Source organism: Penicillium chermesinum (genome assembly GCF_028974085.1).
Source record: "Penicillium chermesinum strain IBT 19713 chromosome Unknown utg000009l:1.0-952002.0:1.0-954369.0, whole genome shotgun sequence".
Lineage (NCBI taxonomy): Eukaryota > Fungi > Ascomycota > Eurotiomycetes > Eurotiales > Aspergillaceae > Penicillium > Penicillium chermesinum.
In genome coordinates, this window is record NW_026695319.1 from 379,169 (window position 1) to 405,480 (window position 26,312).

At 52.0% G+C, this 26,312-nt stretch overlaps 7 protein-coding genes across 7 annotated transcripts; 3 read left to right on the top strand and 4 right to left on the bottom strand.

The window, feature by feature from the left end:
- Positions 1-797: 797 nt before the first annotated feature.
- On the bottom strand, positions 798-2,289 carry N7468_010575 (putative formaldehyde dehydrogenase; the record flags this gene model as incomplete). The annotated part of the gene is made up of 4 exons (XM_058479870.1): positions 798-904; positions 999-1,068; positions 1,179-2,223; positions 2,273-2,289. 4 exons carry the CDS (start codon positions 2,287-2,289, stop codon positions 798-800), a joined length of 1,239 nt encoding a protein of 412 aa, XP_058325393.1.
- Positions 2,290-3,773: 1,484 nt separating this feature from the next.
- N7468_010576 (putative MFS transporter) lies at positions 3,774-5,435 on the bottom strand (the record flags this gene model as incomplete). The annotated part of the gene is made up of 6 exons (XM_058479871.1): positions 3,774-3,883; positions 3,938-4,465; positions 4,521-4,742; positions 4,797-4,857; positions 4,919-5,006; positions 5,125-5,435. The coding sequence occupies 6 exons, from the start codon at positions 5,433-5,435 to the stop codon at positions 3,774-3,776; spliced, it is 1,320 nt and encodes a 439-aa protein (XP_058325394.1).
- A 931-nt stretch (positions 5,436-6,366) lies between these two features.
- N7468_010577 (uncharacterized protein) lies at positions 6,367-8,126 on the top strand (the record flags this gene model as incomplete). The annotated part of the gene is made up of 4 exons (XM_058479872.1): positions 6,367-6,495; positions 6,559-6,717; positions 6,788-7,330; positions 7,404-8,126. 4 exons carry the CDS (start codon positions 6,367-6,369, stop codon positions 8,124-8,126), a joined length of 1,554 nt encoding a protein of 517 aa, XP_058325395.1.
- Positions 8,127-8,478: 352 nt separating this feature from the next.
- N7468_010578 (glycoside hydrolase family 72 protein) lies at positions 8,479-10,110 on the bottom strand (the record flags this gene model as incomplete). The annotated part of the gene is made up of 1 exon (XM_058479873.1): positions 8,479-10,110. The coding sequence occupies one exon, from the start codon at positions 10,108-10,110 to the stop codon at positions 8,479-8,481; it is 1,632 nt and encodes a 543-aa protein (XP_058325396.1).
- Positions 10,111-14,243: 4,133 nt separating this feature from the next.
- Positions 14,244-14,558, bottom strand: N7468_010579 (uncharacterized protein; the record flags this gene model as incomplete). The annotated part of the gene is made up of 1 exon (XM_058479874.1): positions 14,244-14,558. One exon carries the CDS (start codon positions 14,556-14,558, stop codon positions 14,244-14,246), a length of 315 nt encoding a protein of 104 aa, XP_058325397.1.
- Positions 14,559-15,407: 849 nt separating this feature from the next.
- Positions 15,408-17,562, top strand: N7468_010580 (hydrogen/calcium exchanger domain-containing protein; the record flags this gene model as incomplete). Its single annotated transcript, XM_058479875.1, has 12 exons — positions 15,408-15,626; positions 15,695-15,899; positions 15,967-16,030; positions 16,092-16,139; positions 16,205-16,246; positions 16,299-16,546; positions 16,599-16,643; positions 16,703-17,061; positions 17,133-17,243; positions 17,302-17,355; positions 17,413-17,501; positions 17,553-17,562. The coding sequence occupies 12 exons, from the start codon at positions 15,408-15,410 to the stop codon at positions 17,560-17,562; spliced, it is 1,494 nt and encodes a 497-aa protein (XP_058325398.1).
- Positions 17,563-22,601: 5,039 nt separating this feature from the next.
- Positions 22,602-25,469, top strand: N7468_010581 (putative C6 transcription factor; the record flags this gene model as incomplete). The annotated part of the gene is made up of 1 exon (XM_058479876.1): positions 22,602-25,469. One exon carries the CDS (start codon positions 22,602-22,604, stop codon positions 25,467-25,469), a length of 2,868 nt encoding a protein of 955 aa, XP_058325399.1.
- Positions 25,470-26,312: the final 843 nt, after the last annotated feature.

Genomic DNA, 26,312 nt, shown 5'->3' on the forward strand with positions numbered 1-26,312 from the left:
CGGTAGATATGAGTATAAACCTCAAAATTTCATTTCTTGAGGAGTACGCAAATGGGGAGAAACCAACAGATGGTGAGATATATAGGGCAGCTCGCCAGTTATCAAAACCACAAACTATCCACGATACACCAAGCTTTCTAATGTCGGTTTCATGGATAGTCTTAATTATTATGATTGCCATCCGATGCTCAACTAATTCGGGAGACCTTCGTGCTGTTATTCCGGAGCGAGGCAACCCTAAAGATATTACTTATTCATACCTCGTGAGCTTACTGGAAAAGTTCTGCTCGATGGAATACCGTAAATGAACCATGTGCTGACAGGGTTCCACCCAAGCTAAGCCGTGTCTTGGATACTTCATCGTGTATAGCACAGCACATCCCGAAACCTGGTGCACCTCCACTCTTCCATTGATCCCCTAGCCCCACTGCCAAGACACACTAGTTATAATGATAGGGCCGTTGTATGTCAGATTTCCTCTGACAGATCAAGTCAAAATTGGCTCTCATGCTTTGTGCAAGCAAAGTTCTGAAGCCTTAGTCGAAACACCAGGGTTAAGGCTGGTAATGCAGACCTAGGACCTACAGTATTACGGAGGATAAGGCGAGATAAATATGAAAATGGCCGGTAACTGAAGCCCTTCATGACACATAATAACGATCCTACCAAGATCATGAAAATTATACGCTGTGTCATTTTGAATATCAACCAAAGGTAAGAGCTTTACAAGAATTTCTTGTAAAATCAGGACTTTTCAAACAGGCACTACACATTACTTTTCCCATGAAATTCCGACCTTAGGCCTGCGCCCGACCAAAGGCCGTCGCGAGACACACTTTCAATCCTCCGGGCATTTTGTGGTTGTAGAATGCGTCATAGCTCTGCGCAATGTTTTCGAACTTGTCTAGAGAAGAAAGGGAATTAGATGGTGCCAATGACTTAAACGTATACAATAGGGAGCTAGGAAAGGGGCTACCCCCATGCTAAGCTTTTCCTACCTTCGTGTGTAAACATGAATGAGGGGTCATATTTGCCGTCGGCAACGATGTCTACAAGGAATGGGAAGTACTAGAAGATTGAACGGCAATAATTAGTGACGTCCGTATCCGGTGGAGCGGTGCTTTCTTTTCTTGACCTCTCCTTGTGGTAGATTATAGTAAAGAGGCATGACATCTTACCTTCTCGGCATAGAGCTGTCCACCGCGCAGGGTGATGGCTTTTTCCATCAACATTCCGATTGGGAAGTCGTTGGTCTCAAAGAAGAAGTCACCAATTAGAGCGACGTTTCCACCTTTCCGTGTTGCCTTGATCACCGCACTGGCAGTGTCCGAGCTGTCGCCCTCAGCACCTAGTGCTCTCATGGTAGCGTGGGTAACTGTGTTCGTACTCCTGAAACCGCTCGCTTCGATACCGCGATCCAGACCGTGCGGTTCAAGAGATAAAATTTGACGGGCCGGATCTGGATGCTCTTCCACATTGATAGGAATCATGTCAAAAGACTTCGCGATACTGAGCCGGTGCGCGTCTTTGTCAACCGCGTAAACCCTGCGGGCTCCACGATATTTCGCCAATCGTTGAATTGAGAGGCCGACCGCGCCGCAACCCCAAACACCAACGACGTCGCCTTCCCCCACTTCCGCTAGCTCGCAGCCGTGCCACGCAGTAGGCGTCACATCTGCCAGGCCAACAAGTTTTTTGGCCGCGACATTCTTCGGAGCCTTAACACAGGTGAGATCCGCGTTAGGGACGCGGCAGTACTCAGCCTGGTCGCCAGGGTATCCCCCCGTGATCATGGAATAGCCAAAGATGCCGGATAAGCGATGTCCGTACATCTGCTGCAATTCCTTGGACGGGTTGGTTTTGTCGCAGAGAGAGAACTCCTTACGCTTGCAGTAGAAGCATTCTCCACATGCGATGACTGGCATGATGACCACCCGGTCTCCTGCCTTCAAATTCTTGACTTCAGGGCCAACTTCTTCGACGATGCCGATGGCCTCGTGGCCCATAATTAGCCCCTTTTCCATGACCTTATTCAGGGCGCCATCGTACATATGCAGGTCCGAACCACATATGGTACAGTGAGTGATGTGCACAATGGCATCCTTCGGGGCGGTGATAGTAGGCTTCGGGACCTCCCCCAGCTCGATCGTTTTCGAACCCATCCAGAGAGCTGCTTTCATCTTCTCAGTAGGATGAGGCTTGTACGCTGTGGTATGCACTGGCCTTGGGACTCACGTTAGACTGAATAGCAAGTTAAAGGGGGGAGACTTACTTTGCTACCTCTGCCATTATGAAGTCTTGATGTTTCTTTGAAGGTGAATTGATGAAAGAAAGATATTGTAAATTGGAAGATATTGCAAATTTGATCCCACCAACACCCCGTACTTTTTATTCATATAGGAGGCATATGACTCAAACCCAGATCATCGCAAAGTCATAAGTCAATAGCGGATCATATGATGAAGATATCATTATGACTTTAATTCGTACATGGATCACTTCACCAAAGTCTCGAATCATAAGGAATGTGTGTCGTCACATGGTAGACATTCTCTTATTGATAGGATTATAAAATCATCCTGACATCATTCGAACCATAACTCAGGCGCATATCATATGTGAAGGGGAGCGACAGACAGCATTGGTATTGCATGGGATTCACGTGGTCAAAGAGTCGTGTAGACAGTCTTACTGTACTGTATGAGATATAGGAGCGAAAAGTCAGACCTTTGCTGGATTTTCCAGGCCCTTTTGGGCTTTAAAGTTTGACTATGGCTTGCATAAAAGCGGAGAAATGAAGGTTCTAGTTCCTTGGTTTGCTAAGACAGCGAAGAAACTGTACCTACCCAAGTAAATTACGGCAAGGATTCGATTACTTGCTAAGGGACTTGACCAGACAAGTGCGTTGGCCACTCCCCGAATAAACCAACCAGAACACTTCGGATTAGTCAAAATCAATCGGAACCGTCTTCCTCAGATAGCTCCATTGCTATGTGACAGGTCCTCGCGTTATGACATAGCTTGCCGCAGACGTCACACCATCGTTGTTCCGTTTCCATCATTAGTCTGCGATCACTACTCCGCTGCATTTCCTACTCATCTACGCATCTACCTCATTGAAAAAGGCCCCGTATCCTTCGGCACGAGATTCTCGAGCAATACTGTGAATTGTTCTTCTGTTGGCTGTGTTCTAATCTGAAGATTTCGTCAAAATCTTGGATAATCAACAAGCTTATTCCAGGGAATCATGATGTCGAGCTCCGATTCAAATGAAAACACTTAATGACCGTGCTATATGAGATAAGTAACTCCATTTCTACGGATCTATGAAAACGTGAAGCTGACCGCAGGCGTTCTAGCCGCTCTATTTTCCACCCAGCTATTGATCAAGTGTTTACTCTTATACCTGGAATCCACGGTTCCTAATGAAACGGGGAAGTGACTATGGTAGCAATTGAAGGGCAACGCGATCGTCTGGCTCGGCGAGGGCCTACTAGGATCTTCCTTCTAAGTCACATCGTGACGCATTATCTGCGAAGACCTAATTAAGGAGCTTTGGGCATTGAGATCTAGAATGGAATCAATATCTTGGAAAACATAAAACCTTTTGAATTCTATGTGCAGCCTGTATGCGTATTTGTATGTAAGGGGTATGTATGAGACAGGTCCCGGACATCCAAACCAAAACCAAATGAATCGACGCTCGTCTATGAATGCGTTTATCGAAGCGAATTATTTGTTCGTGGCGCTCATATGCTTTCTTCTCGTAAGTATCATTTTGTGCCGCTAAGGGGAAATTTTCTCTCCGCCCATCGCTGCATATCAATGCCCCATCGCGTGATTATGAACACATTAAATCCACTTATGATAGCAAAAACGGCACCTACGGAGGCCAAGATTAGATCCACTTCTTCTATTCCAGACGTACGGAACTCACAAATTGTAAAGGTCCAGCCTACGCCGATAACTTTAATCAAAGGCTCAACAGCCGCCGTCGAGCCCGCCGCAAAAAGAAGCTGAACGGCATATTTGCCACCGACTACCTCTGAGCGAAATTGAGGTATGACCTCTGAAGCATACGTGTTCAGGCCATTGAACGAGCCCAACAAACCCACGCCAGCGAAGAAGGCGGCGATAATGGGGACAGGCATGCCACCGACTTTCTCCTGTAGAGTCCAGCCGTAGACCAGGGTTCCGCCGGGTAGAACGAGCAGGAGAGTGATAAGGCCACTATTGAGTCGGTCTTGTGGCAGGCGAACGCCATTCCGCTTACGAATCCACTTGACCACAGCTCGATCGGAGAGTTTGCCGCCTACAATACTTCCGATTAGGAAGCCGATTCCGGGGAGAGGTAGAAAAGGCCGCTCACTAGGGGCGTGGTAAGGTGGAAGCGAGGGTTGAATACTGGGCGAGCAGAGGTGAGGATGGCGTACTGGAATGTTGCTAGTAGACCGCAGGAGAGATGCTAAGACATCATGAGTCAACGCGTATCGATCGAGAGAATACAAGGCAACTCACACAAAGGAAGATATTCGGATAGAGCAATGGGCGGAGGATATGCCAAGGGTTGAACATGCTGAGCACGTATTTCACTGTCTGAGGTTCCTTGACTGTCTTCTTTACTTCCAAGTCCGGGAGGAAGAGAAGAGACAGAATGAGTCCAAGTACGGTCATGGCGAATTGGAGCCAATAGATGATACGCCAATGGGTGAAAGTGACGATGATTCCACCGATACATGGTCCTACAGACTCAATTAACACCTGAAATCAAGGAACTTGGATGAGAGATTATGTACCGATCGCTGGTCCACTCACAGATCCTACCATCATCACGCCTGTTGCTGTTCCGCGAACCACCTTACCAAGATTAGCTACTAGTAGGAAAGATTCCAGAGCTGCCGGCACAAGTTTGACATACCGGCTCGAAGATATCAGCAATGATTGTTTGGCCAGCTACCATGAAGAAAGTTCCACAGAAACCACTCAAGATTCGCATGGCAATGAACCTTTTCAGATTTATAGCCAGCGCCATGCCGACCGAACAGCCGCACAGCACAACGATGGCCGCATTATAGGCAATTCTCCGTCCGAAAAGATTCACAATGGGCCCCCCAGATGAAGGACGAGAAGCCCATGGCAATCAGAACACCTGAATTAACCACATTGAGATGTTCATCACTAGTATGAAACTCTGCTCCAATCTCGGGAACGGCAGGGAGTAGAGAGGTACTGGAGAATGTCACAGAGAGCGTCATCCAACTAACAACGAATAGAATCAAGCTTTTGCGCCATAACGGAAGCGCAAAGCCACCTGGAGGGGGCGACTCTTTCGGCTCTTTGTCTGCTGGCTCTGTATCTGAGTCACGCGGGGTACTGAGCTGAGATAAAGGTCTCTGAGACTCCAAATCCTTCCGGCTGGACTTGAGCTCTGCCATTTTGAAGTGTAGTAGAAGGGGACTCGAATATTATGAATCTATCCGGGTATCATGTCGTCTATACACATCAGATTCGTGAAGTTCAGGAATCCTTGCAGCGATCGAGCGCTTTTTAATGGCTCAGGGCCCATTCGGCCTATGCATGGTTTCGCCGAATCCTGCCATGGTGTTTTCCCCGTTCAGTGCGGAGTTGCACCCATCTCGCGATCGTCAGAAACTTAAGTACCACCGACTTCGCCGAATAACGCCTCGGCTTTTATCAGTAATTGGGTCTGCGTTATGCGTTGGCGCTGTACCTAAGCAGCTTAGTGTATCGTTATATCCTGGCTAGACCACGTGAGGATTCAGGAGTGAGGAAATAGCTGGGAAGGTATCCGTGGCCGGAAACCATAGTTGCCAGCGCCGAATTGCGGTTGGCGGCTCCGACTTCGCAGTTTAGAATCTTTTCACCCAAGTCTGAATTGGCCGAAGCAGATCGGCATCCAGCCCTACAGCCCTGAAGGCCTTCATAAAGCTTGGTGGACAATCTAAGCACTAGACCTCGATCCAGCCCGGAATCTACTCGTGGCTCCTACGATCGGCGCAAATGATGGTGGCAAAACACGCGAAGGGCGCGAAAAGCAGCTTTGCCCTTGTCCGACTCGCAAATCGTACTGCTGTCCACATCAGCACAGAAGACACATATATTAACAGACCATATAGCAATTCATTAGAGCGGTAAGGGAGTAGCAAGGCTGGTGTTACTGATTCCCAGGGCCCCTCTTGCCGATTCCACCAGCTGTGACGCGTACAGATCGGCGGTCAGCACAAATATATGCAGGGGGGGTTCGTGTCATTACGTAGTCACCTTTAATGCCAAAAGTATGGAGACAGAGCTTACCCCAGGTTCTCCTGCGTCGATTTCTATAAGGCGGTAGTCGCTTTGAACGCTATGGGTGAGAAGGACGACGTCGAACTGCCCGCTCTGTCGAGCTCTCCACTGGCAAGTGAGGGGCTCGACCACGACCACGACCAGCTTGTTCTCATCCCTAGGCCTAGCAACCTTACCCAGGACCCCTTAGTATGGTTCCATGCCTTTGCTCCATGCTTTCGTTCTCTACTTTCATAGATCTATCGCTAACAGTGTCAACTGCAGAATTGGACCTTAAAACGCAAGTATGCAATTACTGCGGTGCTTTGCCTGGCGTCCTTCGCGGGAGCTGTAGCACCACTATCAGGGCAGCTCAATCTTGCAGACCAAGAAAAGCTCTACCACAAGACGAAAACAGAAGAGTCATATCCAGTACGTCTTTCTCTCCGCCGACAACTCTGTGCTGCTCAAACGAACCTCAATTGACCTGATTTAAAACTAGAACTCAGCCGCCTTAGCCGGTATAGCAGCAGGGCCTTTCTTCTTTGCACCCATCTCGCATCTTCTCGGCCGTAGCTCGGTTATCTTCTGGTGTCTAGTATGCACTCTGGTCTGCCAGGTCTGGGGAGCTGTGATGACCCACGCCGATGACTATATCCCGTTCATCATCTCACGACTCTTCGCAGGCTTCTTTGGCGCCGTTCCCACAGTCCTCGGACCGCGCATCCTGACAGACCTATTCTTTCTTCATCAGCGCGGGCGTGCATTTACATTCCTGCACATGTCATTCCTCTTCGGAACCATCGCCGGCCCAACCTTCTCTGGGTTTATATCAGCAAATGCTTTCTTCCCGGTCGAATTCTGGTGGACAGTCGGCCTCCTTGGCTTCACGATAATATGCTGCCTCCTCGTCCTCGAAGAAACAGGCTTCGACCGCGAAGACACTTCCAAAAACCCCGAAATCCCAGAACGCTTCCTCGCCAACCGACTAGCAACCTTCTTCTTCGGCACGCGCGTCATCCAACCCACCACCTGGGAAGAAACCGTACGTCCCCCTCCCACCTGGAACCAACACCAAACCTACCCCCCTCCCAAACCCGGAACTAACAAAATGAAAGGCTAAGATAAGCCTCGCCCCCTTCCTCGTCGGCCTCTGCCCCGTCACCATAATCATGGGCATATTCACCCTAATCTCCTTCGGTTTCTACGTCGGCGTCAACGCTCTAACCCCCGTGTGGCTCCAAAGGCCCGTCTCCGCTGGCGGCTACGGGTTCACCCTGAAACAAAACGCAGCCTTCACATTCTGCCACTGGCTCGGCATCATCGTCGTCCAGTTCTACAGCCACGGGCTGAACGACCGGCTCCCGCTCGCGCTCGCTCGGCGCTGGAACAACGGGGTCTGGAAGCCCGAGTACAGGCTGCATGTACTGTGGTTGCCCAGTCTGGTGCTCAATCCGATTGGGCTGGGGATCTTCGGTGCGGCGCTCAAGTATCATTTGCATTATCTGGTTCTTGCGCTGGGCGTGTTTCTGGTTACGGTGGGGTCGTTGGCTAGTGTGCCTGTTACGGTGAATTATGTTGTGGAGTGTTTTACGAGGTTTCCGGCTGAGGCGGGGATTGTGGTGGGGGCTTATAGGATTGTTTTTGGGTTGACGATTAGTTTCTATATCAATCCGTGGGTGGAGGCGGTGGGGGTGGGATGGGTGTATGGGATGATGGGGTTTTTTGCGGTGTTCTCATTTCTTTTTGTGATGTTGTTGATGTGGAAGGGGCATGCGATTAGGAGGGTGCAGTTTGCGAGTTTGGCGTCCAGTGAGGAAGGGGAGAGGCTTGTACGGTAGGAACTATACATGGGGCACTTGGTCGTACAAGGAACCGAACTTGAGTAGTCAGGCTACCAAGACTGCTATGCCATTGCGAAGAGTATAGGTTCATCACAAGTCTAGAAAATAGATTTGTAGATAGAATGGAAGTCTAGATCGTCAGGCTAATGCCGAAATAACAGATGAACACCAGCTTGCCATTCAGCTCAAATAGGAATTACGTATAAACAGGTTGGAATCAATCACGAATACAAGAAAAGGCGCCGTTTTGTGCGGATTGTACACGGTGGTAATACAATGGCACCCGATTTAACATCGCAAAAGGGGGATAAGAAGAGAGAAGGCCGAACCACATTCCAGCTGGAAGCGCTTACAGCATGATCATGAAGACACCAGTGGCGATGGCGACCATGGCGTAAGCACCGGTCTGCCAAGCACCAATCTGGACGGCCTGAGGAGAGTGGTGGAAGGCACCGCTGCCGCTAGAGGATGAGGAGCCGGAGCCGGAGCCGGAGCCGGAGTCAGAGCCACCAGTGTTGGCAGCGAGGCTACCAGTGACAACACCGGTACCGGCGGTACCAGCGGCCTTCATCTGGTCAGCGCAAGAGCCAGTGGCGGAGGTGGCTGACTTGGTAGTGGCAACCCCGTTGAAGTCACAAGCGGAGGCCTTAGAACCGTGCTTGGAGTAGTATTGGTCCATGGCCCAGGCCAGACGCTGGTTGGCGGAACAGCCAGAGTAGGCACCGTACTTGCCAGTGGTGGCATTGGCCGCAACACCATCCATCACACCGTCAGAGCCACCGAGGTAACCGAAGGTGCTGCCGATCTTCTTGTCGGAGAGACCGTCCTTGGGGACACAGGTGAGGGTGTCGTACATGCAAGCGCACAGGTTGGCGTCAACAGCGGGAGGCAGGACGCTGGCAGCATTCCAGTCCTTGCCAACAGCAGGGCACTTGCGGGTAGGAGCAGCAGTGGGAGTGTAGTCCTTCGAGTTGACGCCAGTGGCGGTAACCTTGGCCATCTGGGAAGACAGGTTCTCGAAGTCCTTGAGAGTGCTGACCTGGTTGCCATCGGTGGAGACGAGACCGTACTTGTTGCCAGTCTCGAAGTACATGTAGACGATACCACCGCTCCAGACATTGTTCATCTTGGGACCGAACAGGACGGGAACATCGGTGAACTCACGAGGGCGGGGGGTGTTGCAACCGTACTCGGAGAAGAAAGCAGGGACAGGGTAGTCAGCATACTCCTCCGTACGGGCAGCGTAACCAGAGGACTGGTAGGTAGCATCACCACACCACTCGTAGATGTTGTAACCGAAGAAGTCGATAGAGTCAGCGGGGCTGTCACAGACCAGGTAGTTGGAGATGTCCTCCCGAACGGTAGCATCGTCGTCAGTGGCGTAACCAATAGCGAGGGAGCTACGGTAGTTCTTCTGCTTGATGTAGGCCTTGGTGTCACGGACGGCCGCCTTGACGAAAGCCATGGCGTCAGTGTTGGAAATCTTGTTGGAGACCTCGTTACCGGCGAAGAAACCGATGACGTTGGGGTATTTGGCGAAGGCATCAATGACGGAAGCGTAACGCTCGAAAATATCGGCGTTCCAGGTCGGGTTGTTCTGCTCAATGGACTCGCTGGGAGAGGACAGGTCGGAGATGACGTAGATACCGGCATCAGCGAGGGCACTCATACACTCATCGTGAGAGGAGTTGGGGTTGACCGCGTAGGTACGCACGACGTTGGTACGGAGCTTGACCAAGTAGGGGATATCACGCTTGCAAGATTCGACGTCGGCCAATGGGTCGGTGTAGTCGGTGGTGGAGCGCTTGGAGGTAGTAGAGCCACCGCCCTCGAAGTCGGGCTGGTAGGCAACACCGCGGATGAAGAACTCGGTTCCGTTGTTGGAGTAGAAGAACTTCTTGCCCTTGGTCTCAATGGAAGGGACATCGGCGGCGACGGCTGCTCCCAGGAGGGAGAGGCCTGCAATGAGGGAATACTTCATTGTGAGCGAGAGGCTGTAAATCAAATCAATTCGATCCTAAAAGAATGACAGGATGGCAGCAAAGCCTTCTGGATAGAGCGAAAGGAAAAGGAACGCGAAAGGAAGGGCAGGGAAGGAAGTATTAGAAGGGGAAAGGGGGAGCTAAGAAAATAGGGGACCCCCCCGGCAAGATGTGGGTTTGCGGATCCATCGCCCTGGCGAGAAAAGGCCCGGGCTCTCCGTAGGAAGAGCCCTTTGCTCGCTGACCAGCCAATCCAGGTACAGGTACATCAATGACGCAGGGGAGGCCATACTCAGGCAGGTCACTCTGCCTTTCCACACGACACATCATCAAGAGGGCTGTGTTGCGGGTGCCCGCGCATCAATGGAGCCAGTGTCTGGTGTCTTTGGATCAATCAGATGGACTCTTTCCCAGCTGGACACCGCTGGATGGGCGAACAGGATATCAGCCCCGCCTACGCCATTGGGCCCTGAATGGCCCCTGAAGGTCCACCAGGGCCGCCGGCAACCCTTTGCGGTCCACTTCCCATGATTGTCTTGGTTAGGCAGCCAATGAAAGTGTGGTTCCTGGACCCCAAGCCCCTGAGACAAGCCTGTTCTCCACTATAACTCCCCGCTAGCCAAGTCCAGACCTCTTTCTCCACCAGTGAGACGCATTGCACAATTAATGAAAATCGGGGCTGGCGAGCCCTTTGTCGCGGAGCCCGTGGAGCTTTTCGGACCCTGACTGGTCCAGGGTCAGGGTCTTCTCACCCCCACTTTCCCCAAATAGTCAGGCCTGTGGGGACGTCTGAAATTCTGATTCTTCATAAAAGCGAAACCAGCTCGCGAAACCGCGCCCCGTACGGAGGATAAAGCATCAGATCTAAACGGGAAATGACAGTGGCGAACGCGGTTCACATTACCAGTGCGCCCGATCCTCCGCTTCCACTTCCATTCGGCGCAGGCGCTAAAGGCGACCGGTGTTACCCTGGAAAAGCTTGTCTGCAACAGGGTCCATTGAAGAAAAGATTATGATGTCGATAGGAATGCGCCAATCCAGGCACCATGTTTTTTTCTCGGAACATTTTTTTGGCTGCCATTTGATCGAGATCCTGCTTCTGAGAGATCAATCAGCCATGCCAGCCAAGGCAATGATCACATATGGAATGCCGCACGTTCCTTGACAGGCCCTAGGTTCAGCTGCCCATGCCTCTGTAACGATAGATCCCGTGGAGGTATTTTACCCTGCAGTCAACTTGTCAACTGCATAATAGCAATGTAGCCCTTATTCGGTAATGTTACTCTTCATCCAGGGTGCCCTTTCAGGCAGAAAAATTCTCTTTATCTTTGTACTTCGACAACACGGCTCGGTTCGGTTAGCAGAAATGCCAATCCCTGAAATTGAATCATTTGCCGTCCCCGCCCTATAATGGTCTGGTGTGGGATAATAAATGGGCGGGTCGCCTATCCCGTCCCTTCGTTTGAACCCCTCGACTGGAAAGGGATTAACATCCCACCTGCCTAGATAACCGATTCCGGAGCGACTGGCAAATAGAGGATCGTAATGGCGTCATCTAAAATGGGCTTCATTGATGTCTAACCTAATACTAGTTGAATATTATTTGAGCGCCTTATCCCTTTGTGTTGAAACTCCCTGACTATCCCTGTGGGCCTTGCACATCACTATATCATCAGCAGGAAGATCCCCCTACCAACCATCACTCCGTAGGAAAAACATACAACATCCTGGAAATTTACTGGGATACTTCCTTTCTGAGTTGCGGAGCACCTGTTCGGCGAGCTGCGCACTGGGCATGGGCATACAAGTTCAAGTACCACCAAACCCCTTTGCAAATCATAATTTGATACTCCGTAGTAACATGCCTAATTGTCGGTCCTAATTGACTCTGCTCAGGTCTCGATCTGGTGCTAGAGGGGCCTGGCAGATAAGTGCGGACGGCTGTGACCTCGTGGTAAATCCAACATCGAGTAACTTTATGTCCAATAGTTCTTACTTTCACTGGAGGTGTAATGCCTAGAGTAAATGAAAGATTCAAGGATCGGGAATGACACGAAAATAAAGGTATCAAGGTTACTTGTGGAGCAGCTCGCTTTCTCGAAGCCTTGGCAGTCTCATCGATCTTGGACTATCGACCAACAAGATAGTATATGGATAGTGCTATTCACGAACGGGGAATCTTCCAGGTGCTTAGCTGTATTCTGAGGATCCCGTGCACCGATATTCCGCTTCGAGGTCGGTGCCAATATGGTTTATACATGCTCCTGGGTCGCGCTGCTAAACTGACGCGAAGAACCTATCTTCTTTCTCAGTCAAAACACAGGCATGGGCGCGAAGGGGAACGACACTGTCATCCTTGCCACATCCAATTGACCAAACTTTAGACGGGAAAAGCCGACTCCAAATCACGGATGCATTCGGCCACGCCCTGGATACGGACCAACTAAGGATAATATTAAAGGCTAATCGTGAAACGTTCGAGCCAGCTTACCCTCTGTTGTATCCAACTGTGAGTAGTACTAGAGGAGTCTGTCAAGGGTTTTGTTGTTGAAGGCGACATATAGGAACTTGAAGCCTTCAGAGGCCCAATCTTGAGCGTGAGCGAAATACTCTCCGATCCTTTCAGCTCCCGAATACTAGTAGTAGCGCGAATAAATATATTCGACAGCCCTCGCGAACGCCAAAGTGAATGGCCTCGAGCTTGACCATGTTTTAAACTAAAAATACAAGACAATTATTCACAAGTGCTTTATTGGTCCGACGGTTCTGTGCCTTTGACTGTTTAAGTTCCTTGATCACTGTACTGGCAGCATAGATAATCCTGAGCCCTACTTGGTAGGCCGCAGACTCGGATACGGGTGGTCTGTAAGCGCACAAAATGGAACGAGTTCTTATCAAAATGTTATAAATCGAATCCCAAGTCCCAAAAAATTGGCATTGGACGTTACATAGCTCGACTCTATTTTCCTGATAGCCAAACAGTCTCGCCATGGCGCATCACGAGTTCGGACAAGAGATCGTGATTGTTATCGTACCCCCTTTCTAAACCGGTCGCCCAATGCACCGATATTTAGTTCAAAGGTGATGCCTCACATCTTGCCTAACATAGTCCCTGCTTGCGTAAATCTTCAAGGCCTAAACTCATGGCTGCAGCTGACTCTGCGCTTCATGATTCTGTGGTGCATTTATAGCATTGGAACGCAGTTCAAATCACTCTATGGGAAGTTTGAAGGGAGATTCCCATCCAACGGCACAGGTGAAATTGAGACTTATATGCAGTCCAAACTGCCTCGCGTAATAGCTTGAAGGCGCCGAACGTAGTCCACTTGCTAGGCGGTTCAGAGCTCAAACCCTGCATAGCAGTCGAAGTACTCCACACTAATTATAGCAACAGGCAGCAGCATAAATCAGCACAGAACCCAGCACAGCTGATCCTACGGAATAAAACCCTGCAAACAGATCCAGGAGGAGATATATTCCCCTGCGAACCTTATAAATCTGTCATCCCTCTTCCGTCCTGCCCTGTAGGGCTGTTGTTTGAGGTCGAATGGGCTTACGTCCCCTTGGAGGCGCAAGAGCCTTGGAGTCGAATTCGGCGCTAACTGAATCAGCCACTCTGACTAACTTGAGCCACAGTAAAAACTCGGGGGTCATGACTGTACGCAATCTGGGGGAAGATGCGTCCAACGCTCCAGCGCAGGACAGAGTGAGCCCATCGCCAGTGCCTCGGCGGCAAGGGATCCTGCAGCCACTGACGCACCGGTTTACATGTGATCTACGTCTTGCCCTCATCATGGCCCTGGCGCTGAGCAGCGAATGAGAATCCAATCAGGACTAAATGATGGCATCGCTACTTTTTCCCCCTCCAGCTCTTTGGGACCCAACACGTGATGGGATGCCAGATGCAATGGGCGTGGCCACTGCCACATCTTTCATGCCACAATGACCAGGGCTTTGGCGCCTGGCCCGCATGTGTGCCCGTCCGATGATTGGCCGGCGTGGTACCAAATTGCCCCATAATCGAGCGGCCTGGTGGTTTGACAAATGAAACTCTCCCTGCACTTGTCCAATCATGAGCCGCCGTCTCCAGCACTTCCTTTCCCTCCTTCGGTGCCACAAGTTGCGAAGGATGTCAATGCGGTGTGACTTCATCAATTTCGAGATGAAGCGCTGGCCCCAATAAGAAAGTCAAAAAATGCATTGCCAAGGCGACAAGACCAACCCGGAAGCTTCGTACTCGGAAGCAATTCTTGTATTGCTTGGTATTCTTGGTGTATTTTGCTTTGTCTTGGACGGCTGCCCCGCGGACTTTCCACATACCCAAGTCCCCTGCCCAAGTATCGCGATTGTTTCGAGTACCTCGAGCGACCATCCGATCAATCGGGGCTTTGGTCTTATTATCTCTTGTTTTGAGTCCGTTTGATAGACCAGAATGCAAATCCCGCATTATTGCGATTTTCAAGTGCCACAGTGCCAAGCATATGAACTCCACACTCATCACGATCGCCCCCTGGCACAGCCACCCTCGCTCAATCGATAATTAACATTGGCGGATTGCAACAGATCTCATCCCCCCGGGGCCGTACTGCGTAAAGCTGCTGTCACTTTGGACTTTAGGCCGCTCTTCAGTCCTGTCCACTCCTTCTGAATTTCTCCCCTGCTCGTCTGCCGCGCGCGTCGCTCTTTAACTTCTGATCTTCCCCCTTACTTTGCTTGAACCTCGCGCGGTGGGCTACTGAGCGAAGAAAAAACAAAAGTCCTCCCCGGAATCGACCTCCTGGCCTTGCAAGCACCCTGGTGGTCTCATTGTCATTAGTTTCACCTGCTTTGTGTGGCTCGAGACACAGCCACGCCTCGCGTATTCGCAACGATTACCACTTGAGGGTGACCAGTGTATGACCTGTCCTGTCTAACTAGGGCCTTCACTTCGCCGTAAGTTCTGAAGCGTATTCCGATCTGAATGCCTTTCTCGGTGTGGGACGGCGGCCAGGCTATGCCTGACCGTTTATTATTAGGTCTTTGTTTCTGTCCTAAATATCCTGCCCACCCTGGTCGATATCCCAAAAGGCTGTTTGGCTCGACAACAAAGCAATCAGAAACAAAGACATACTCATTCAATCTGCAGAAGATAATAAAAACACCACTGTCATATCATTCCTACCCTGTCTAAACAGAACAAGTACAGCAATTCCATAATGCGTGAGTCGACCACCATTCCTCTTGTTTACATCGGACATTGCGCCAAAGCGCAGCACAATACCAACCTTCACCCTGTTCCCGAACCACCCACGCTAAAATGATCCCAGATATCTACCGCCGCCAGGCCCGCAACCTAGCCTGGTATGACGAGGAAGGCGAAGTAACCCACAACCCCTTCAAAAAATTCAAGCGCCGCCCCCAACGCCGCCAATCCATCCAGCTCGAGGAATCGCAACCTGGGGCCACCCGTGGCCTGGACGCTGAGGACATTGCCGCCGCCGAGGCGGCCACTCGGGCCTACGATGCCGCACATCCTGTTCCCCCCGCAGCGCAGGCAGCGTACCCTCCTTCAGCCCGCCCAACCCCGAGTCTCTAGCGAGCCAGAACCCGATCAACTCGTACGCGCGCGAGGGCCAGAGCGAGCCTCGGCGCCGGAAGCTGTTCGGGCTGGGTAAGAAGACCGAGCCAGAGGATGAGGAGGAAGAGAAGTTTGGGGAGACTAAGCAGCGGTTTACGCTTGCGTCGCAGCTGCGGGCAACGGTTTTCAATTCGTGGATCAATGTGTTGATTTTGGCGGCGCCGGCTGGGAGTATGTTTTTCTTTTTTTTCTTTTTTTCGTTGAAGGGGATGCGGCGCTGATGCTAATCGATCTCTAGTTGCGCTCTATGCGGTTGGGGCTAATTCGGTGGCTATCTTTGTGGTTAATTTTATTGCTATTATGTATGTTGTCGAGTTGGGGCTATAGGTGGTTGGAAGTTGGCGCTGATCCTTTCTCTTATAGTCCGCTCGCTGCAATGCTGAGTTATGCGACTGAGGAGATCGCTCTACGGTATGTTTGCTTCTGGTCCCTGTGTCTTGTTGAGGAAGACCACGGTGGGCTGACAATTCCCTCAGAACCGGTGAGACAATTGGTGGTCTGCTTAACGCTAGTTTCGGGTATGTTTGTTGCGACTTGGACCGGACGATTCAGAATTTAATAAGATGATAGCAATGCTGTCGAACTCATCGTCTCGATCATAGCTCTCGTCCAGGACGAGGTTCTCATCGTGCAAACTTCCTTGATTGGAAGTATGCTGTCTAACCTGCTCCTGGTCATGGGCATGTGCTTCTTTTGCGGAGGCATCAACCGCATGGAACAGCACTTCAACGTCACAGTGGCACAGACAGCTGCCAGTCTGCTTGCTCTCGCAGTCGCGAGTTTGATCATCCCCACAGCCTTCCATAACTGGTCAGATGGTGAGTCAATTGTCCTCACTGACCGAATTGAACTTACTAACCCTGAATGCAGCCAAGCCCGCTGACCTTATCAGCAATACTGCCCAGCTGTCTCGAGGTACGGCCTTCCAACTCCTCACGGGAAAATAAACTCATACTAAGATGTCTTACCCACAGGAACCAGTGTCCTTCTGCTCATCGTCTACGGCGCCTACCTCTTTTTCCAACTGAAGTCACACACAGAGATGTACAACCGCCCCAGCCCCAAGGTCGAAAAGCGGCGCCAGCACATCGGTGAAGGTGACGCCAGCCGCGGCCTCGCCTCCATCGGCAAGATGACCGCCGGTGCTCTGGGCGCCCAGTCCGACCAGGTGCAGATGCAGGATCCCGACGACGAGCCCGAGCAACCGCAGCTGAGCGTCCTGTCCGCCATCCTCACCCTGGTGATTTCCACCGCGCTGGTCGGTGTCTGTGCCGAGTTCATGGTTGACGCCATCGACGACGTTACTGCCTCCGGCGCTATCGGGAAGACCTTTGTCGGTCTGATTCTGCTTCCGATTGCGGCAATGCCGCAGAACACGCAACTGCTGTCACGGTCGCGTGCAAGGATAAGATGGATCTCGCGATCGGTGTTGCGGTGGGCTCAAGTATGCAGATTGCGTTGCTTGTTCTGCCGCTCGTGGTTGTTATCGGGTGGTGTATGGGCAAAGATGACATGGTACGTGGAGGCGGATCTGCATCTGGTGCGTGAGCACGACTAACAATGGTGAAATTAGACTCTCAACTTCGACGGATTCCAGGTGATTCTGCTCTTCGTGGCTGTTCTGCTGGTACGTGTCAACTGTGTTTTGTTCTTAACTGGTCCCTATCATATTGACATGGTCTAGGTCAACTATCTTATTGGAGACGGCAAGTCTCATTGGCTGGAGGGTGTTTTGCTCATGACGATGTATCTGATTATCGCCGTTGCCGCATGGTACGTTTCACAGAGCTTTTCGATCATCGGGCCACAGCTAACGCAATCTAGGTTCTTCTAAAATTTCATGTGCTTGGGACGCATGGCCAGCTTGGTCTGGCGCAGTTCACACCCATTTTTTTTTTTTGGCATTCTAGAATCATATCATAATACAAGTTATCTCTTATCTCTTGTTTTTGCAAGGCTTGGCTTTGTAGAGTTGAAAAGACTGCATATTGCATCAGGTCATGACTGAGCCGTGTAGGACTGTTCCGGCATGCTTGAGACAGAGTTCGTGTGGCTGAGTATGAAGCTCAGATGAATCCATACGAGGGGCTGATTCAGCTTTGTTAGCTTTGAGGTCCTTGGCTATACTGGCTAACCTTCCTGAAGGGTTATTGCTTGCTGACTTTCGGCGTCGACGGATCTTGTAGGAGAGCCTGCACGGGCAAGCAGCAGCTCTGCAGGAGTCTTCACGGTGGATAGGTAAATCCGCCTCTTTAGCCCCGAGTTGACATCATCTGAACGAATATGGACCATGAAGGGCAGTTTATTTCCAGCTGATCGAGCTTGCCATAGGCTGGTGTCGATTTCGGAACTGGATGTATATTGGCACGGTTGGTGCAAGGTACGCCATGAAAATGGATTTGTCTGGATATGGTCCGTCAATGGTATTCTGTTTACATCAACCTGATGGGAATTAGCATAGGCTGGTATCATTTTCAGAACTAGACATAGCTAGACATAACTAGGTGGACGATACGCAATGGTCGTAGATTCGTCTGAAAATGGACCGGAAATAGTATTTTGTTTACATTAACCTGGTGAAATGTGGCAGAGGTTGGTGGTTTTTCCCAGGACCGGGTGTATCTTGGCATAGTTGGGTGAAAAATCCTATATCATAATCTATTCGTCCGAAAGATGCATATTCCGTACACGGCGCTTCTTTACTTAAGCTGGTCGAGCTTGGCAGGAACCGGTGTCATTTTCAGGAATGAGGTATGCCTTGGGTGCAAATTGGGTGGACAGAACGTATACAATGAGCTGCGCTGTGCATGTGCAGCTTACCGGCCTTGGGAATATCGTCCATAAGCGGCAATTGGTATCTGTTGGCATTAGCAGACCCCGATGCCATCTTTCTTTTCTAGGTGTCCTTTTCTCGAACGGGATTGTGTCTTGGCGCAACTAGGGGGACAATATCGCTTAGAACTGATTCACTCTCCGCAATACCCCGTACTAGTAATCCCTAGCCACCAGGCCTCCCATGCTGCTGATTCCACAAGCCACCGATCGGCACCAATGCCCCAATCTAGTCGCAATCACCGGCCGCCGGTAGAAGCCACGGACGCGACTTTCCGTATAGACCTCCAATCTAAAAGGCAGCCCCACAACCTACGCACAACTGCAACCGTATCCTGTTAACCAGTCACCGGGTTCATGGACGAGCGCCTATAGCGCCAAAGGAAAAGGCCGATTGTCAGGCCACAACTACACAGCCAGTTCGTTATGGACAGGGGGCCCTGCTGATCCGAGTCTGACAGCCACAAACGGCCCCGGGCAACAATCGGCCGCCCCAGACTCGAACTAGAACGCCCAGCAAATTCTAGCCAAGCCCTAGTCTACAGTAGTCTTTGTCTCGAATGCCCAGAGGACCAACCATCAACCAGGCCCAGCTTTGCCGCTTCGCGGCTAGCTCCTGCTAGGCAACCCGCTACGTAGCTCAAGGCGGGGAGGATCTGACACAAAATACATGGCGCACGCAGGGCAGATGGAACAGGGAACGCGGCAGCAATGACGATACGGGCAAAAAAAAAAAGAAAAAAAGAAAAAAAAAAAAGTCACGGGTAAAAGGGTGTCCTCTTTTTCAGCAGGGTCGGGACACTCGGCATTTCGGGATCCCACCGGCCCTGAACTTGTTTTCCCGGACCGATGTGGAGATTTTTGGGGAACCCAGTCTTCAACCCGGTGAAGAGTATGAGGGTCCGGAAAAAAAAAATTAAATTTATTCCATGGGATTGGGATTGAGACTGGGGGTTGAATCTTCGTCGAGATGGGTTATAGGGGTGTGACAAGCTAATGGAGATCTTCTTTCCCCCCTCCAATGAGGGTTCTCCAGCAGCAGGACAGTAAGCGGAAAAAGCAAGGGTCGGATGGCGGATGGCGGATGGCGTCGGCTCCGCTCCGGGTTGGAGGGAGACTGTTTTCCTGGATGGGAGATTGTCGCCTACTATTCCGTTTGTGTGGTCTGCTCATTTCTGGGGCGGCCTGGGGTGCAGAAAAGGGAGGCCGAATAGGCTACGAGAGATCCCGATTCGGTAATCCGGAGAGGTATGCTCGGGGGATTTGGGTCGGGAAAAAAAGGGGGACCAAGTGGGACTCGAAAGGGAGGGCAGGGTTTTTCCCCTTCTGAATTTTATTATTTTTGACTCGTTCATTGGGCCTGGATGGAGATTACGCCGTTGGGTACCCGCTTCAGATCAAATGATCAGTTCCTCCCGTGTCGAGGCCCAAAAGGAGAAAGTGGAAAAAGCAAATGGCCAGAGAAAACGGCAATGATCAATCAAGCCAAGCTGCCTTGAATCCCCCCCCTCAGGACGTTCCTATTACCAGATGGAAACCCCACGATCGGGAGCAAATAATGTGGGGAAGGGGCTATGCATTTTATCGGCCGGATATACTCCCAGGGGTGCTGTTGCATAACGTGAAGGCAATCCTTTTAAAGTCGCATTGTCGGCATGGTTGCAGCGGTGGCGGCTGCTTAATCTTCCCTTTTAAGCTTCTCCGCATGTGCCCCCGAAAAAGATATCCCCCGGGGGATCCACTCCGGACACGAGACTGGCATGCATTTCCCCGCCCTAGGCCGTGGCCTTTTGGGTCTCTGGTAAGAACGGGCAAAAAGGGTGCGGAAGGTGGACACAAGACGTAAAATAGGCGAGACTGTATACATGGGGAAACGAATCCAGAGCTATGAAAGAGTCCTATAGAGCCCTTTGGGGCCCGGGGCCCATGGCCCGACTTACCTGAATGCAAATCCATCAAACCTTGGAATGCGGGGTTCCCCGGGGTTCGGTTCGCTGACACCTCGGGTGTAAGGGGCCAATAGCGTCCACCAGCCGGGGCCGAAAAGACTTCTCGGCGTATGACTTGTCCCATGTAAGGGATGCATGTGGTATTCTGTGGAGAAGAGTCAAAAAAAAAGGGGAAGAGCCAAGGAATCCTCGGGTGCTGGTCGGGTTCGGCTTCTTGCAGCCCTAGAAGGATGTTAGGGCTGTGATGACATGGCGGCCAGAGTTCGGTTCGTGTTTAACCGACCGCTGAACCCCCAAACAAAATGAGAAGTGATCAGCCCCCCAGGAAAACCAACCCGGCATGGACTGTTTGGGTAACACGATACAGAAGCCGCCGTCAGAAACAAGCGAAGCCGATCCTGGCCGTCGTGGGTGCTAGCGGGACCTCAAGAACGCCAGGGCTTGATGTAACTTCCGGAGTGTAGGAACGAGGATCAATCGTGGATCTCGCTGTTCCCCGCGGGGAGCCCCCGGGGCCCCAGGAACCCTCGTCGATTGGGCGCAGAGGCAGGGAAGTCCGGGGGGGGGGGGGGCATTACGAAAACGCATACCCGAGGGATCACAGATGGGACCAAGCCGAGCTTGCAACCGCTCCTCCCTTTCCCCCTCATCTGGTATATTGCGGTATACTTTACAAGTATACCAGGTGAGGTAGGGTCCAGAGTAAGCCGACAGGCCCTGGGATCGCTGGGGATGACCCTCCTTGGCTGGTTGCAAAAAGCGCTGTACTCTCCGAGTCTCTGTTGGGTCATCCCGTTTGCCCGTTCTGGAGTTCCCGCGTCGGCAAATGGGATGAGTTCCCCCCTTGGCCCCCGTTGCAAAAGAAGCTCTGGCCTCGACATTTGCTGATCCAAGCCTCTGGACTTGGAAAATGTCACTTTTCGTGCCGGTGGTTTATTTTACCCCAGGACACTCTCTATCACCGTCAAGAGGGCCCCACTCGGGACCATGGGCCAACCCTCGAGACGGACCTAGTGGTATAGTCGGAAAGAGGTGGCATTGGTATTGCAGCCGGGCAGTGTTCCTATCCGGTCCTGGACCGGTGCGACCAGCGCTGCTCTGTTCTCTCCCGGACGTGTTCCACAGTTTGGGCAGTCTGGTGCATGAAGAAGAGACAGTCTGGACAGCGAAGCAATAAAAGAAGCGCCAGCCACGACTTCCCCGGAGCCGGAATGAATTATGCGCCGATCATGAGATCAGAGAACACCCGCTCGGGCCTCGAGGGCCTCTTCCACTGCCAAACCCGTCGGTCTCGGGACGTGTAGGAGGTTTGACGAGTTGAAGGGAGCCCCCTATAGTCCTCCGTACATACGTAGATGAGAGCCAGGATTGAAGTCGACAAGAGAGAAATTATCGCAGAAGGCGATCATGTAGAGGAGAGTGGTCCGGACCTACTCAGGAATCCAGGTTCCAAGTGGAGCTTGACCACGAGAGCCCGAGGCCCCCGTACTTTTGGGGATTTTTGGGCTAAAACTCCCACTCTTCGGCTCCCGGAAACCTGGGGTTCCACTCTCCACGAATCGTTCCAGCGCGCGTCCTTGCATACTTTGGGCCTCCGCAATTTCAAATGCCTGGTTCCCCAGCGGCTCTCGGCCTTTTTCTTACTTCCAAAAAAGAGAGGAAACGAGCCTTGCCCCGTTCCCTTCCGACTAGCCCTTCGCCCCAACTTTTCCACTCCCGGTCCGGTAACCCCGACTTTGTTCTCCCCACACTCTGCTCATTCCCGTTCGGCTTCCTTCTTCTCTCCCCCCCCCCCCCTTTCCCTAGTCCAAGGACCTCGTTGTAAGTGATTTTTCTTATTGCACTTTGGCTGAATTCTACACATCCAGATTCTGAATGCATTGCTAACATGAACATGCTGCAGATCTGGTGAACGTGGGCAAAAAAAAAAATAAGAAAGCGCCCCGATTTACTTTTTTCCCCAGACATTCTCCGGCTCTTGGTACCGCCTTCGAACAGAAGAGATTCATGGGAAACCGCACGCCGGACTGACTACCCGAAAACCGACGCTCTCAATTACCACCCCAATCGTGGGGCTTAAACGGACACGACTATGCGATCTAGCATCGCTTGCGCTCGGTGCCGGCGCAGTAAGATCAAGTGCGTCAACAATGGCATCGACACTACCTGCCGCGCTTGCGAATCTTCCGGCCGCGACTGCGTATACCCAACCCCTGCCATCGGGGTGAGCGGCGCCAAACGAGACTTGGCTGCATTAGCAGAGGGCGACGATCGAAATGGAGATTGGGATGGACCGAAGCGACAGCGCTCGCGGAAGGTGATTGGGGTTGCGAATCCCTCTGCGGGCTCGAAAGCGGGCTTGGATGCCCTGGACTCGTCCATCCTGACCGCAAAGGTATGGGAAGCCGTCTTTGACCTTTTCCAGTCGCATTTCGCGACGCATCTACCTTTCCTTCACCCGGCAACCTTCCTCGGCCAGATACGACAACTTTCCGCACCTCCGCCTGCATCCCAGATCGACGGCCAAGATCTCCGGAACGTAGACCCCAAGGTCGACTCATCGGCTTCGCTGATCCCCCTCGGTGTCCTCGCACTTACGGCTCGCTACCACCCACCTCTCGTTGCTTTCCACTCTCCTCCTACTCCGAGTCACCCATCGAATCCTCTCGCCGCATCCGAATTCTATGCGACAGCTTTGCGCAGCCGGCTGGCCGGTCTTGATGGCGCAAGCCTGGCTGCTCCCGAGCTGGCCCGGGTCCAGGCGCTGTTAATGCTTGCTCTTCACGAATGGGGCATGTGTCGCGGAAAGAGCGCTTGGGTGTATTCGGGAATGGCGATCCGACTTGCGCAGGCTATGGGTTTACCGTTTGAGCTAGAGAATGAGTTCCCTGCGCGAGATTTCTCCGCCTTATCCCCCCATCTCAAGACCGAGGTCGATCAGTTCGGTCTCCGCCGAGTCGAGACCAAGGAACCCACCTCCGACGATATCATTGCCCAGGAGACGAAGCGACGTACTTTCTGGGCCTGCTTCATCCTCGATCGTTGCCTGAGCAGCGGGAAATACCGACCGCGAATGATCCAAGTGAAGGACCTGGACATCCAACTGCCTAGTGACAATGCCTTCGCATTTGGAGAGCGGGTGCGGACTGCGCGTCTCAGTGAGCCGACGGCGCGCCGCCCACAGAGCTTCGGATCCCAGGGCGTCCAAATTCCCAGTATTCGACAAAGCTTAGGATTTGGCGATGAGAAACTTGCTCCGACCAATGGCACCCCGGATAACAAGGCCTGGTCGCCCGTCTCAAGGCGCAAATCAAGTGAAGACGACGTGGACCGGTGGGAGGTCGGTGCCGAGGAATCTGTTCTCAGTCGAGTCATCCGGATCATCCGTATCTGGGGCAGCATCGCCAAGTGGTCTTGTGCAGGCGGCCGGCGAATCGAGCAATATCCGCCGTGGCATCCCGAGTCTCGATTTGCGACTCTTCGCGCGCAGCTCAATGACTTCCAGGATAGCCTTTCCCGGAATTTGCAATACTCGTTGCGAAATACGGATACGCACCTTATGTACAAAACCACTCTTGCCTCTTATACGGTCATGCACGTGGTCTACTTTCTATCTGTCATTGCCCTGCATCGTGCATATATTCCTTTCCTCCCCGTCCGCTGCAACGAGCCGGTGGGCCCGCTGGACGAGCCGTCATTTCCTATTGACAAGGTCCACGGCCCTCCCGAGTCCTTCTGGCGGGAAAGCGCACGCGAGCTGTTCAAGGCCTCTCGGCAGATGATCGATCTTGTGGCTACTTGCCAAGGACGCGGGGCCCTCGTCGAGAACCCTCTGATCGGCTTTGCCATCTACAATGCGGCATTCATTGGTGTATACGGTGCGCACTTTCCGCACATGGATCCTGATGGGTTGATGAGTGCCAAGCCCCCACCCGCCAGCCATGACAGCCCACAGCCCGGGCTCCAGCAGGCCCGGAAGGCGCTAGATATTCTGCGAGAGATGCGCCCCCGTCTCAAGATGGCTGTGGGGTGGTTCCGTACTTTGAACCGCCTCAACACGTACCTGGCCAAGGTCAAGCGTGATTACCGCCGTTTCTCGCGCAACCGTCTCGACAGCGTGTCGGATGCTTCTGACCACGCCAACGGTATCCGGGCTTTGCGCGACGGTGGCCCTGCCGGCTTGGAGGAATTCAAGGTGCTCGAGAAACTCTTTTTAGAATTTGGTTCCATTGAAGATCAAATTCCAGAACCGGGCATAGAGGACGATGGCTCCGCTATTGCCATCGCAGGAGAGCCCATGGCCGACCGAATGACAAACCTCAGTGATGCTGGAAGCCACGTCAAAAGCGAAGTGGGCGAAGGTGGTGAGGACAGCCATGGGCGCCGCGAGTCCTGGGTCCCCGTCAATAGCCCTGGCATGCCATTGCCTGGTCATGAGGGAGATCGCCGCCCGAGTCTGCCTTTACCCAACGCGGGCCGCTCAATGCCATCTCAATCCCCTTACTCCCTACCGTCCCTGCAACAGCACCACCCTGACGGCCCTCTATACAATTCATCCTCTCCTCCCAGTCTTCCTTCCCTAGTGGCAAGTACCCAGTCCCCATCATCATACTTGACCGCCACCAGCAATCGGCTGCAGCCCATCAACTCCTGGTTGCCGACGCGTCCGTCGGGGCCACCACCTCCATACTCCCAATCCCTGCCGCCGATTAGCGCGGCTACCTCGCACAGTATCCCGGTTCTCCCACCACCGGGCCCTGTCACTCAGCTTGCACCATCACCACCCCTGACGTCCATTGATGGCCCCGACACAAGTCTCCTGTCGACGAGTCTCGGCGGAGACGATGTCCTGGCGTTCTTGGATGGAGGAGATTGGACCCAATTATCCATGCTCCAACCCTCAGAGGTTGGCATTCCTACAGGCTGGCTCAGCACTGTCTGGGCCCCATTCACTCGGTAAAAAAAAATACCTCACGTCCGTACGTGGAGTATACTGTCTCTGTACTATTATCTACATTCACGACCTTTTCCTTTACTCTCTTGCTGTTCATTACGTATCACGTACTGCGCTGCCACGACCCTCAACGATTTCAACCCAAAATACTTGAACCGGCGACAAAAGACCTGTGGAGGTTGTGTGTTTGTGACCTTCAAGACCATGCCGAATGCAAAGAAATGGGCCGTTGCCGACCTAACTAGCACGGCAATGTTGAGCTCCAAGTGCACACCAATTTTTTTTTTTAATTTTTTTTTTTTTAAAAAAAAAAAAAAAAAAAACAAAGCAAAACAAAAACAAAACAAACTGGGATATGGAGGGATGGGGGGTGGGGAGGCGAATATGAGGAAGTATCAGATACCCAGCCTTGAACCGCGGTTCACTCTTTGGCACCATTTTCTTCTATTTGCAGGGTCCAACTTGCTAGGCGATGGCGGAGGGGTTTTCTTTTCTGTTTTTGGATCGGCACTTTCTACTTGATCTTATTGCTTCTGAGCCTGTCATGTTTCCAGCGAGCGGCGGGTTGGCCAATCCGCCCTTTGTTTTTACCTCTTTGGGACGTGATTACGACGAACTATGGCGTTACGCTGTCTAGGTTTATTTTTGCCTCAGCAATTGATCTGCCCCTGTGGCTTGACTTTCTCTCACAGCGTGTACCGGCGTAATATGTAGCTTTTGTATGCTTTGGTGTTAGTGGGTCTTCACTTCGTAGCTCAGCGGGATCAAGATCGAATACTGCTAGTAAATGAATGCTATGGCTACGGCATGCTAAGAGGCAAGGTGGCTCAGATTGCCTTGTGTCTTCAA